Source organism: Mus caroli, chromosome 4 (genome assembly GCF_900094665.2).
Source record: "Mus caroli chromosome 4, CAROLI_EIJ_v1.1, whole genome shotgun sequence".
Taxonomy (NCBI): domain Eukaryota; kingdom Metazoa; phylum Chordata; class Mammalia; order Rodentia; family Muridae; genus Mus; species Mus caroli.
Genome location: NC_034573.1, coordinates 38058945 through 38072165, shown reverse-complemented (window position 1 = coordinate 38072165; position 13221 = coordinate 38058945). Strand labels below are relative to the sequence as shown.

Below are 13221 nucleotides of genomic sequence, written 5' to 3'. Positions count from 1 at the left end.
ATCCCTCCATGGCCTCTGCATCAGCTCCTGCTTTCTGACCTGCTTGAGTTCCAGTCCTGACTTCCTTTGGTGATGAACAGCAGTATGGAAGTGTAAGCCGAATAAACCCTTTCCTCCCCAACTTGCTTCTTGGTCATGATGTTTATGCAGGAATAGAAACCCTGACTAAGACAGTATGTTTCTTAAATATAGGAGAAAGATCTGGTTTTGTATCCAATCAGTTAGTCTGTGTCATTTTATTGGAGGAATTAAGACCACTGATGTTGAAAATTACCAGTGAGCACTGTTTATTGATCCTATTACTATTTTGTTGTTATGGTGTGGATTTTTTTTCCTCTTTTGATTTGTTGGCCTGGGGTTATGTATTCTTTGTATTTTCTTGGTTGTTGTTAACTCTTCAGATTGAAATTTTCCTTCTTGTGGTTTCTGTAGAGCTGGATTGGTAGACAGATACAACTTAAATTTGGCTTTATTGTTCTCTATTGATTGATAGTTTTGCTGGGTATAGCAGTCTGGGCTACCATCTATGGTCTCTTAGAGTTCGAAGAACATCTTTCTAGCCCCTGTGGCTTTTAGAGTCTCCATTGAGAAATCAGGTGTTAATAAAATAGTGGGTCTACCTTTATATGTTACTTGGTCTTTTTCCATTGCAGCTCTTAATATACTTTCTTTATATTGAATGTTTAGTTATCTTATTATAATGTGTTATGGAGAATTTATTTTTGGATCCTGTCTATTTAGTGTTCGGTATGCTTCTTGTATGGTGAGCATCTCCTTTAGGTTAGGCAAATTTTCTTCTATGAGGTGGTGGCTAAACCTCTGAAACTGAAAGTAGAACCTAATTAAATGCTTCTCTTTATAAGAGTTGTTACAGTCATGGTGTCTCCTCAAAGCACTGGAACATTGGCCAAGAGAGAAGTTAGTACCAGGAGTGGGGTATTGCTGTGACAGGACTGATCATGCTGCTTTTTGGTGGAATGTGGACTTTGGGACTTTAGATTAGGAAAGTGGATGAATGCCTTAAGCAGTGCTTAATGGCCATACTAGTATGAATGTAGAGGACAACAGTAGTGTTGAGAGCAATGTAGATTATGATGGCCCAGCTCAAGAGGCTTCAGAGGAAAAGAATATTAGTAAATGGCTTTGAGATATTTTGGAGAAATATGCGGATTTTTTTGTACCAAAGAAATCTGTCTGAGACTAAAGTGAAGAGTTTTTGCTTAATAGCATTGGCAGGTGAGATCTCAAGACAGCCTAGTATTGACTGTGTCATATGGTTATTAGTGATCACTGTTATACAGGTATATTATGGAAAGGAGGAAGCTGAACAAGGAAAAATACAAAGTGTGCAGCTTGAAGAGGAAAGGAACACCAGGAAATAAATCCAGGATGCAAAGAGATTATGTCTTAAAAAAAAAAAAAAAAAAAAAGCCTGATGCTAAGTGGAATAAAGGGAGTGGTGACCTCAGGCCAAGATCCCACCCAGCTAAGTTTCCAACCTGTGAGCAGGAATTAAGGAAAAGCTTAAGCAGTGAAGGAAACCATCAAAAACAGAAGTTGATGCAGATGTAATTGAAGATGGGGATCATGTTCCAACCCCAACAAACAACAGAACTTTGCAGACTCAGACACACCATTCTTGGTTTAGAGTTAAGGATATAAGAAGGGGTTATGGCATTGTAACAGGGCCCCAGACTTTAGTAGACCTCAGACTTTAGCATATCTGATTCCATGATGGCAATTCCAGTTAGGCTGTAAAATAAAGCACATAGACAGTACCACCTGCCAAAACTAAAACAAAGGCCCAATCCATCAAAGTCCATAGTTGGGAATGTCTCTAAATGCAATAATCTCGCCTTTTTTTTTTTTTTTTTTTTGGTCAATGTAATTCCACTTTTGGCTAACTGTTCTTGTTAAGTGTGTCAAGGCCTAGGTAACGTGTTAAGGCCTAGGTAACAGTTGCCTGTCTAGCCTACCATTTTGCGCCATTACTAGGAAACTATCTCATGCCTAAGTTGACTGCATATTCTGTTATATTCTGTGCTTTGGTGTTCTTGGAAACCAATCACAGCAGAAGTCAGATCTGCTTTGTAGAGTTAGCACAATAAGCTTGGACCTGAACCAACCACCAAGCAGCACTTCCTGCTCCTGTGTGTGAGCTTTTATTGTTTTTGCTTTTATAAGCTGCTCTTGGGATGGACCCTAACATAAGAGAAGCTCCTGCCCCAATATAAGAAGCTATTTGGAATAAGATTTCCACTTTGAGTAGGGGTCAAATAAAGTTTAAGTTCCCAAGACTTCCCGGGTACTGACATCCTAGTTGGCAGAAAGAAATATGTCCTTGGGTAACTGACATCCTGATTGGCAAGTTAAGACATGAATGTTAGGCAAGGCAAGTCCCCTGCCACAGTTGAATACCCCAACCAATGGGAGCAGGACAAGTCCCTAAGGAAACCCCCTATTCCTAAATCCTGATTGGTGGAATAACTTGACACAGATGTTTATGGACTTAAGGCTTAAAAGCCCTATAGGATCTTGACCTAGGGTCACAGCCAACTCTTGAGTCTGTCCTGCAGCCCTGATCAATCGGTCCTGGAGCGAATGTTCAATAAGCTATCCCTGTCTGAATGAGATGGGTGGTCCTATGGATTGTGAGGCAATGCCTCAGCCCCAACAAACTGAAGTATGTCAACCCAGAACATTGTTTTTATGCTTAAAATCTCACCCTGAGGGCTGGAGAGATGGCTCAGCGGTTAAGAGCACTTACTGCTCTTCAGAAGGTCCTGAGTTCAAATCCCAGCAATCACATGGTGGCTCACAACCATCTGTAATGAGATCTGACACCCTCTTCTGGTGTGTCTGAAGACAGTTACAGTGTACTTACATATATAATAAATAAATTGTTATAAAAAAAAAAAAAAAAAAAAACCTCACTCTGAGAAAGGCTCAGGACTACACTTCAATCCCAAATACCCAGTGTAGTTGCCAGATTTTCTATTGGCTTAAATACATGTCTAAGCAGTCTGCTCTGGTGGATACCACACAACATTTCTGGAGGGTCTCACCAAGATCCCAAGAGATACTGGGAGTCTCAGAGGCCCTTGGAGTGGTGAAGAGTAAAGTGGTCCAAGGACTCCTCCAGGGTAGGATCCTGGAATGTTCCAGATCCCCAGGATCAACCTTGACCCTGAGAAGTCTGACACATCCACCCAAAAGGAAACAAATTACAAAGTCTGTCACCTCTGGCGGTAAGTCTAGTTAAGACATCTATTTGGAGACATAGGGGAGGTTAGATGTGGCTGCTGACCCACATCCAGGACCCATGTGAGATGCTACTGGATTCCCCTAGCTGATCAGGTACATGAACGTGGCCACCAATGGTGGTCTTTACTGTGTGTCTCTGTGTGTCTTTCTATGTATTTCTGTTAGTTCTGTTTCCCTGTATTGACCAGTGGCTTTCTCTGGTGTGATTGGCTTAAGAGCTGTGCCTCCTCTTGTTGGGGACCCGAATCCTTTTGACTCTGCCAGGTCACCCAGAGAAACCAACCAACCAACCAGCCAAACAAACAAACAAATACAAAAAACTTGCACCTGTTCCAATCTCAGGGCGGGGACACTTGCTTGTTTGTTGTTTGACTCCTGCTCATGTTCCTGTGGAGGTGGGGAGGGCTGGGCCTCTCATCCAAGGCCCCCTGCCAGTGAAGTGGAGTGTGTGTGTGCGCACATGCATGCATACACACATACCGTTGCCCCTCCGTCTGCTCTAAGTAACCCTAGGGAAGGGGGAAGGCGGAAGACCTACTTTATCTTTTGTGATTTATGTCTGTTTTTCAACCAATGATCCATATTATTGGAAAACTCAAAACCTACCATTCTGTGAAAATAAAGAAAACCTCCCCAGGGCCAGGTGGAAAGATTTGCTGCTGGACGATGCAGCCTGAATAGAGTGGATTTTTCTCTTCTAACACCGACCACGTCTGAAACTTGAAACTTTTGTTAGGTCTTTTTTAGAAGGTTTACAGGTAACTGCTAAAAAGATTTCCTTTGTCACCCAGTCGGTTCCAGATATTAGGAAAAAAAAACAAGGTTAGAAAAATTTAAATGTATAAACAGATTCCAGTTCCTGGAGGTAGCTCAAAAAGTGTTTAACAACAGAGAAGTGATTGCCCAGAGACCTTCTGCATGGACTGAAAGCCATCATTCTCTGATGATGAGGTGCACGTAGACGTACAGATACCAGCAAAAGTTGATCTTACCCTTTGTCAGAAGAAAACCACCTAGAAGAAAGTTTTACCTCCAGTCAAAGGATACAATTGGACTATCATTTAAATTGAGAACAAAGATTCCTGCCATGTAATTGCCCCTGAATTCTGTCTTAATAGAATGTTTGTGTGCCTTACTTGACCGTTACTGACCCATCCTACACACATACACACACACACACACACACACACACACACTTTTTTTTTTTTGGTGGTCTGAGAGTATCTCAGCTCTATGGCCCAGGTTGGTCTTGACCTCAAGCCCATTTTCCTGCCCCAGCTTCCTGATTGCTGGGATCACCAGTGTTAACCACCATGATCTATTGATCCTTTTTTTAAAAAAAATATTTGTGATTATAAGGTTCTAACTGTTAATTTTGTGTGTGTGTGGTAGGGGCCAGAGATTGCAATTTATACATTGCAAGGTCCTGGATTTGATCCCAGAACCATAAAAACCTTTTGCCCTAGATCCACTTTCATTAGGTAACTAGTAGGCCCCAGACCTTAGCCCAACTGACTCCATGATGGAAGCACCATTCAGGCAGTAAAACTCAGCACATAGACAACCACCAGCCAGAGTAAAAGCAAAGACCTACCTAACCCATCAGAGTTCATGGTTCTGGGGAAGTCTCTAAATGCGTTAACCTTGCCTTTTGGCTTCTGTTGCTCTGTGTTTGGCTAACTACTCTTGTTAACTGTAGTATATCAACCCAGAACATGGTTTTGTGTTTAAAAGCTCACCCTGAGAAAGACTCAGGGCTACACTGTGATCCTGAACACCCATTGTAGTTGCTGGCCAGCTAATAGAGATTTGCTACTGGCTTAAACCCATGTTCAAGCCATCTTCTCTCTTAGATAGCCCACAACATCTCCACTTACATTTTAGCAGAGGCACATAATATGCCAGAAAAGTTATAACAAGTAGCTCTGATATGTAATTTACACAGACATTCCTTACAGGGATAGGTAGCCTGTGTTGTCTATTGCTGTGTACCGACCATCTCAGAACTCTTCTTTACAAACATCATCGTATGTGGTCTCTAAGGCCAGAGCTCTGGGTGAGCACAGCCAGGTGGCTTGGCTCAGGAGCTCTCCTTAAGCTGAAGTCAAGCTGTTGACCAGAGACACAGCTCTTGAAAACTTCACTGAGGCAGGACAAGAGTCAGACAACACAGAACTTGGCTTTCCTCAGAGTGAGGGAGGCAAGTGGGGATGAGCAAGATGGAAGCCATGATAATTCTTAAACAGTTTTAATGAGATAGGATTTACATGTTTCATATATATTCAAAGGGTTTGTTTTTTTTTAACCCACCAATGATGTGCAGTTACAATTGTTAGGACATTCCCATCATCTCCAGAGGAAGATCATACCCTCTGACAGTAGCTTCTTCAACATCCCCCGCCCCCAGCCCTGGGAAACCACAGTCTACAGGATCTCATTCTGCAGGCTAGGCCTTCCTGGAACTCCCTATACAGCCAAGGATGACCTCTGACTCCTGATGGTCTTGCCTCCACTTCCCAAGGTCTGGGATTACAGGTCCAGCCTGGCCATCACTGGAGATTTTAACCTTAAATTCAGCAGGTGCTTGCCAAGTCTGACAACTTAACTGGTTCCTGGGACCCATATGGAGGAAGAAGGAAACTGACTCTTGAAGATGGCTCTCTATGACTCCCACAGTGCGCGTGTGTACGTCACCAGGATTGGCTTATAACACACTCTTAGCAAGTCTGGGATAATCTAACAGAGGCTGACAGACAGACTTCATTATTCTGTGGTCTGAGCTGATACACTACAGCCTCAGTCTCAGCTGTTATCTTTGTTTTATCCTGTTTTAAACCTTTCTTGCCACTCAAAAAGTAGGGAGTTCAAGACCAACTTCATAACAAGATCCTGCCTCAGATAAAACCCTTTTGATAGAAATAATTTCTCCGATAGCAGTTAAGTACAGAAAAAGTAAGTTTATTAACTTTCATCCAATAAACTCAAGAAAAAGTGTTCATTGTCTTTGATTCTTTCCTTTAACATTCCAATCACAGCTTCCCCTCCCTCCTCTGCTCCCAGTCCCTCCCTCTCTCCTCCCCTCCTCCCCTCCTCTCCTCCTCCCCTTCCTCCCTTTCTCCTCTGAAAAGAGGAGGCCTCCCATGGATATCAAAGCCTTGACTCACACATTGCAGTAAGACAAAGGCATCTTCTTCTATTGTGGCAGACAGGGAAAGGGATTCAAAGGCAGGCACTGTAGCCAGAGACAGCCCTGTTCTTTGTCTTTAACTATCAGAGAAATGCAAATCAGACAGTATGTGTGGGCAGAGGCCTAGGGGACCCGAGCCCTCAGAGCCCTCATCCTTGCTGTGGGAAATGACAGCAGTTGCTATGGGAATCAAGTCCATCATTTCCTCAATTGCCTAGACCCAGAATTCCTGGACATACCTTCCTCAGTGTTCACCCAACAGAAATGAGAACATAAGCTGTCATAAAAATGTGTATAGTAATGTTCAAGTCAATATCATTCATTATAGTCATATGATTTCAAAGTAGAAATCATCCAATGTTTATCAGCCATGATGGTATAAGATGCATAGCATGCCTTATAACGGATGAACATCAAAAACACAAAACTAAGTCGGAGATGCCAGATCAGATACACGAACATCTCATATGTGAACTGTCCAAAACAGGGAGATTCAGAATGACAGAAAATAGACCTGTGGCTGCCTAGGGCTGAAGAGGTGAGGTTGGCAGTCCCAGCAAAGAGGTGAGAGTGGCAGGTCTTTTGGGGGGTGGTTATTTGACACAAAGTCTCACTCTACCTAACCTAGAATTAGGTAGGTCAGGATGGCCTTGAACTCCTGGCAAACTCTTGCCTCAGTGTTGGGGATGCTAGACCACAGGTGTGAGGCATGATGCCCAGGGCTCAGGGTTTCTTTCTGAGACAGACTATATTCTAAAGTTTCGATGGTGATTGCAAGGCTCTGTGAGGAACTAAGAACCATATTAGTTGCATACTTAAAAAAAAAAAGATTCATTTTTATTATTTTTATGTATATGAGTACACTATTGCTCTCTTCAGACACACCAGAAGAGGGCACCAGATTCCCCCTACAGATGGTTGTGAACCGTCATGTGGTTGCTGGGAATTGAACTCAGGACCTCTGGAAGAGCAGTTAGTGCTCTTAACCGCTGAGCCATCTCTCCAGTCCCAGTTGCATATTTTTAAAATATATATATTATTTGTAATCTCAGATGGCTTAGAACTATGTAGACCACCAGGCTAGCCTCAAATTCAGAGATCTACTTGCCTCTGATTCCCAAGGACTGGGATAAAAAGCATTTACCACTGTGCCAAGCTATTTTTTTCTTAAGACAGGGTCCCCATGCAGTCCAGGCTGGCCTCAAACTTGCTATGGAATTGTTGTGAAGGACCTTGAAATTCCAATCCACTCATCTCCAGGAAACACTGGCCTTACAGGTGTGCACCCCTAACCCCGAAAGCTGCATACCTTTTGATTAATTGCTGGGCTTTTGTTTTGTTTTATGCCTATTGGTGTTTTGCTTGCATGTCCGTGTGTCTGTCTGTGCACCATGTGTATCATATGCAGTGACCATTGGAGCCAGAAGGAGGGAATCAGATCCTAGGTCTGGAGTTACAGGTGGTTGTTAGCCACCATGTAGGTGCTGAGAATCGAGCTTGGATCCTCTGCAAGAGCAGCCAGTGCTCTTAACCACTGAGCTGTCTCTCCAGCCCTCAGCCCCTTCTGAATCAGGGACTCCCCCTGCAGCCCAGCCAGGCCTGAGACTCATTGTGTAAGCCTGGCTCATCTTGACTGCTGAGATTATAGGCAGGAGCCACGTGTCCCACTAAGCTGTATATTTAAATAAGTCCATTTTGGGAGTATAAATTATTTCTCATAAAGCTTTTAAAAAACAATTCTATTGCATTTCTGAATAATACAATTTGGACCAAAATATTCCAATTTTGAATTCCAGACTTTATACCTGATATCTAAAGGAGAAATTTAGAAAAAGACCGGGGATCCTTTTGGTAACTGGTTTCTATAGGAGGACCTTCTTGACACCTGGTTTTACCCTTCAGAGGCATCCTGAAGCAATGGATCTTGGGAATCTTTGGATGGAGCAAGGCTTATCCTTTAACAGGGTCATTCTGAGTTGGCTGTGGGAGCACACACCTGTGATCCCAGCACTAGAAGCTACAAAAGAGGCATTAGGTAAAGGCAGGGGATCATCCTTCCGGGCCAGTCTCAGCTACACAGTGAGTTCCCAAGGGGTCTGAGCTACAGAATAGGATCCTGTGACAGAAGTCGTGTGTGTGTGTGTGTGTGTGTGTGTGTGTGTGTGTGTGTCCTCAGCACAGTGTATGCAGGGGACTATCTGTCCTGGGCATTCCACACTTAAACTATTAGTTGGGTGGTCTCACTATCTCTGTTACGGAAGAGGAAATGAAGGCACAGAGATATAAGTTAATTTACCCAGGATAAGCTAGTGGGTTCTTGAGCTGGTACCCGAGTTTACCTCCTGATCCCCATTACAGCTTCGCTCCACTACCAACCTGGATTTCTCCCTTCTCCCTTTATTGTAGCTTGTCCACCCCTGATTCAAACCTCACATTCCTGAGAACGTTCTCTGTGTACCTCTCCAACTAGAAGCAGTGACCATTGTAAGTAATCCTCAACTTCCCCCCAGATGAGACATAAACCACCCTAGGTGACACAAATACAACAGGCCATCGACCCTGCTTGTCCCTGGACTTGCCCACGCACCTCCTTCCTCCCCAGCCTACAAGGCTACTCTCCTGGGCTTAGGATAGGTCATTTCCTGTCTCCCAAGAAGACCTGAAGCAAACACATGCTGGAAGAGCCCATGCCATCACCACTCTGAGCAGAGATTACTATGCTAGCAGATCCCTGAGAGGTGAGTACAGGGATCGGGTGGGGGCGGGGGGGGCACTCAAACATCCCCTAGCCCAGAGTCTGGGAGGAACTTCAATCCACAACCACCAAGGATTGTTTTTTCCTGACTCAGTTTAGAGACCTCCAGTGCTGGGATAACAAAATTAATTAATTAGTTAATTAATTAATCTACCCACTGTAGACCACCAACCAGAGACTCCATCTCTGCTAGTTACCTCCACTGAGACATTAACCCTGAATCCTATCCTATCCATCAGGAACATGGGTAGCCCCAAGCATTGACCCCCCCACTAAAAGGAATCCAAAGCCACATTCCTCCCTTGCTTTCCGTCATTAAATTGTGAATAATAATGCATTTACTTATTCTCCCACTTAAAAAGTTGTTTAAATTCTTTGAAGAATCTTGCAAGGCAGCTTGGCTAGACAGCAGGCAGGACAGTCCAGTGCCTCAGGTGGGCAGGCAAGGGTCTGCCATTCACCTATCTTTTGGTCCAGCAAGTAAGCATTAGGATTGATGGTGTAGTCCTTAGTCTGGACATCGCTGGCTGTGGTGACGCCCCCACATACAAAGACCTTGCTGTCTCCAATGGAGCAGATAGCATGGGATACATCCAAGGGACAACTGTTGGGCAACAGAGGTACTGAGGTTGTCGACTTGTTGGCCTTGATCTTCTGTAAGTTGATTTCCACGCTCTGCCGGTGGCTGTGTACACGGAGGATGTTGTCCTGATGGAACGAGAGCAGGGGCCGGTGGTTGAATTCGATGGGGAAGGTGATACACTGGACCACTTCCCCCGTGCAGGTGTCAAAGCAGTCCACTACACCGACCCGGGAGATGTAGCCCTTCACCAGGCATCGCCCAGTGACAATGTACAGGTTCCGGTCACCCTTAGTGATGACTGCTGTCCCGTCCATAGGAATGCTCATCTTCCCCGCCAAGCACCAGGCTTCCTTGCGTTCATCATAGCGATAGATGTTAGAGACGTACCGGCGTGGGGCAATGCTCCCACCCACTGAGTAAACTGTTCCCCCGCAGGTCACCATGGTGTGGAAGACAAGCCCAATGGGCAGGTCAGGCAGCTTGGTCCAGGAGTTGTCGTCCATGTCATACCGCCACGCTGTCTTCAGTCCTGAAATCTGCTCAGTGGTGCCACCGGATATGTAGATGTAACGGCCAGCAGCAGTGGCACTGAGCGCGGCTGCCCGGTACGGCATCTCTGAGAGCTTCAGCCACAGGTTCTCCTGGATGATATAGGCAAACACTCCATCGTTGAACTTACCGTGGGCCTTCTGGCCACCCAGGATGACCACCGAGTCAAGCAGGGCCCCTTTCCGCTGGTAGCTCAGCAGGCTGCACGGGCGCTCCTGCTTGCGGTCCATCAGGACACTTTCGATCAAGGTGGCATGGGCAGAGTTGTTCTCCAAGCCAATCAGCTTGTTGCTGGCAAACATCAGCGTCTTGTTGGAGACCGCATTGAGATTGATGTAATTGAAGAACTTCTTGAAGTATTTTTCCCGCTCCTCCTTCCGGAAGTACACCCAACTGATGAGTGCACTGAGAGCCTGGTCCTCGTTGAGCACGTGGAGGTTTTCATCCCGGAGCAGGCGACCGAAGATGACGGGTGGGCAGCGCATGAAGTGCATAGAACCCTCGGGACTGGCCCAGAAGTGGAAGTTGTCACGAATGCCAGAGTAGGCCAAGTCTGATACTTCTTTGAGCTCGAACAGCTCAGCCAAGAAGAGGTAGCGCAAGCAGTTGACGCGGCGAATGGACTTAATAAGGAAGTCATTGCAGTGAATCCGAAGGCGTGGGGTATTGAAATACTGCGCGCCCCGGAGCAGCTCCTCCACGTTCTGCTCTGAGATCACCACTTTGCCGCTGTAGAAGTAATCCAGGAGCTGGTCCACCGTGGCTGGGCTCAGGTAGTTGGGGTCAATGGTGATGTAGAGTTCATCGGTGGTCTTCATGTCGTTGCTGGCGATGAGGCTTTTCACTAGTGGAGAGACGGCAGCCAGCACGTTGCGATGTGCGAAGAAGACATGATGGTCCACAGTCAGGGCCATGTCCCAGTACTCTTTGCGTTTCCTCTGTTTGTTCAGGTTTTGCAGCACAAAGCTGTTGTAGTTTTTCTCTGTGAATTCCAGTTTCATGGTGCTTCTTGTTGGCCGAGACAGAAGGTCTGTAGCAGGTACCGGAGGGCAGACTTTTTCAGGCCTTTGGGGTTTGTACTGATGGTTGTTTGCAGAGCAGCTGACCAGAGAGGAGTGGGCGTGGGAGAGAGGGTGACGTCATAGAATGGATGAGGTCATCATAATGTAGCCCCCTCCCCGCCCCTAGGCCTTTCTCTCCCCGGAGCTTCAGAGGAAGCTCTGGGATGGGGCCACGGTGTCCGCCCCCCACCCCCGGGCCTTTCAAGCCACAGTCCAGGGCTTCGCCGGGAATGTTCGAACTGGTTTGGGTGGGGCAGAGAGCAGCTGTGGAGAGGGAAAATTTAGGGTGGGAGGAGAGGTCACCATGATCTAGAAGCCTCCCTTTTAACCAGAAGGCTGAAGTCCTGCTGAGGAAGGACTCCCCCTGTCACAGAGGCAGTTAGAGGCAGAGCAAACCTGGAACTCCTGCAGTGTGGGGCGTTACAACCCTTTCACCCCTTCGGGAAATGGGGACCAGACAGTTTTCATGGTTCAATTCTTAGGCCCTGAAGGCCCCTTTTTCTACCAAGGTTCCTGGACGTCTGAGAAGACAAACCCTGTGGTTTCTGATCTCTGTAGTCAGAATACCGTTTTCATTAAGAATGGAGAAGTGGGTGACACTGGAGCAGAAATGGAGGGGCCGGCCAGCCCTAGGAAGATGGGAGGACTTGGAAACGCCCTGCTCCAGGTTTCCAAGTATCTAGTAAAATGCTGGGAAGTGCCTGATCCGGCCTCTCCACTCCGAGTTACTGCGACCAGTTCACTCAGGCCTCAGATTCCTCTTCTGTGAGATGAGAATACTCGCTTCAAAGTGCAGCAGGCGCAGGGCTTAGCTTACAGCAAACGTTCCAATAAATGCCAGCTCTTGTTTCTTAGTTGATAAAACCGCAGCTGTGGGCATCTCCGAAGCCCTCGACGGGTTGTAGGAGCCTGCTTCGGCCGCACGGTGGCGCTGCAGGGTCACCTCCTGGCCAGAAGCACGCCGCCTCCGTGCTCAGCCTCTCCAATGGCTTAGAGAAGAAACTCGCTCTCCCCGGGGGTGGGGTGTGGGGTGGGGGTGTCCCTTTCTGCCTGCTTTGTCCCGCCTAGGGCTCCTTTGTGTAGGAGCGACTCCGAAACTCACACGTCTGGACCCGGGGCTCACAGTGTGGCAGACCCACACCTGTTCTCATTTTACAGCTGTGGACAGAGCCTGGCAATGGTGTATGACCAAAGCCATCCTGGGACCTCTTAGGAAGAACCGTGCCATATGGTCACTTGTACTGGTCAGGAGGACCTGACTGCAGACCCCGATCTCCACTGTGGGCTCCAAGCCTCACTCCAGACCTTCTGGTCCTCCTGAATGCCCCTCCCAGAGAGACTGTCAGCTCCATCTCCACCACTCTCCAGCCCTCTTGCTGGCTTGGATTCTCATTCATCTTTCCATCCCACACCTAGCCTTTACCTTATCTAGGAATTTGGTAATTTAAAGTTTGTTTGTTTGCTTGTTTGTTTTTGTTACAGGGTTTCTCTGGGTAGCCTTGGCTGTCCTGGAACCGCTCTGTAAACTAGGCTGGCCTTGAACTCAAGAGATCTACCTGTCTCTGCCTCGAAGGTGCTGGGATTAATTGAAGTTTATTTTTTAAACAATTATACTTTAATAGTGAAGTTACACACTTGATACCCGATTTCCGGGGCAGATAGTCTCTTTGGATGTGATGCCTGAGAAGTGGTTAGAACTTCTGTCTCCCTGCTTGGAGTATTTATGTTCCAGCCCCACTTCAGAGAACTCCCCATGTGGCTGAGCTCAATTCCCCACTACCTAGTCTCTCTCTCTCTCTCTCTCTCTCTCTCTCTCTCTCTC

The 13221-nt window shown here is 46.3% G+C and overlaps 1 protein-coding gene across 1 annotated transcript; it reads right to left on the bottom strand.

Annotated features, from left to right (window-relative positions):
- Positions 1–9506: 9506 nt before the first annotated feature.
- On the bottom strand, positions 9507–11456 carry Ccin (calicin). Its single transcript, XM_021160423.1, has one exon. It carries the CDS (start codon positions 11337–11339, stop codon positions 9573–9575), a length of 1767 nt encoding a protein of 588 aa, XP_021016082.1. The 5' UTR covers positions 11340–11456; the 3' UTR covers positions 9507–9572.
- Positions 11457–13221: the final 1765 nt, after the last annotated feature.

What these genes read in the sequence shown, in the direction of transcription:
- Ccin (XM_021160423.1), bottom strand. Translation starts at nt 11,339, where the DNA reads ATGAAACTGGAATTCACAGAGAAAAACTACAACAGCTTTGTGCTGCAA.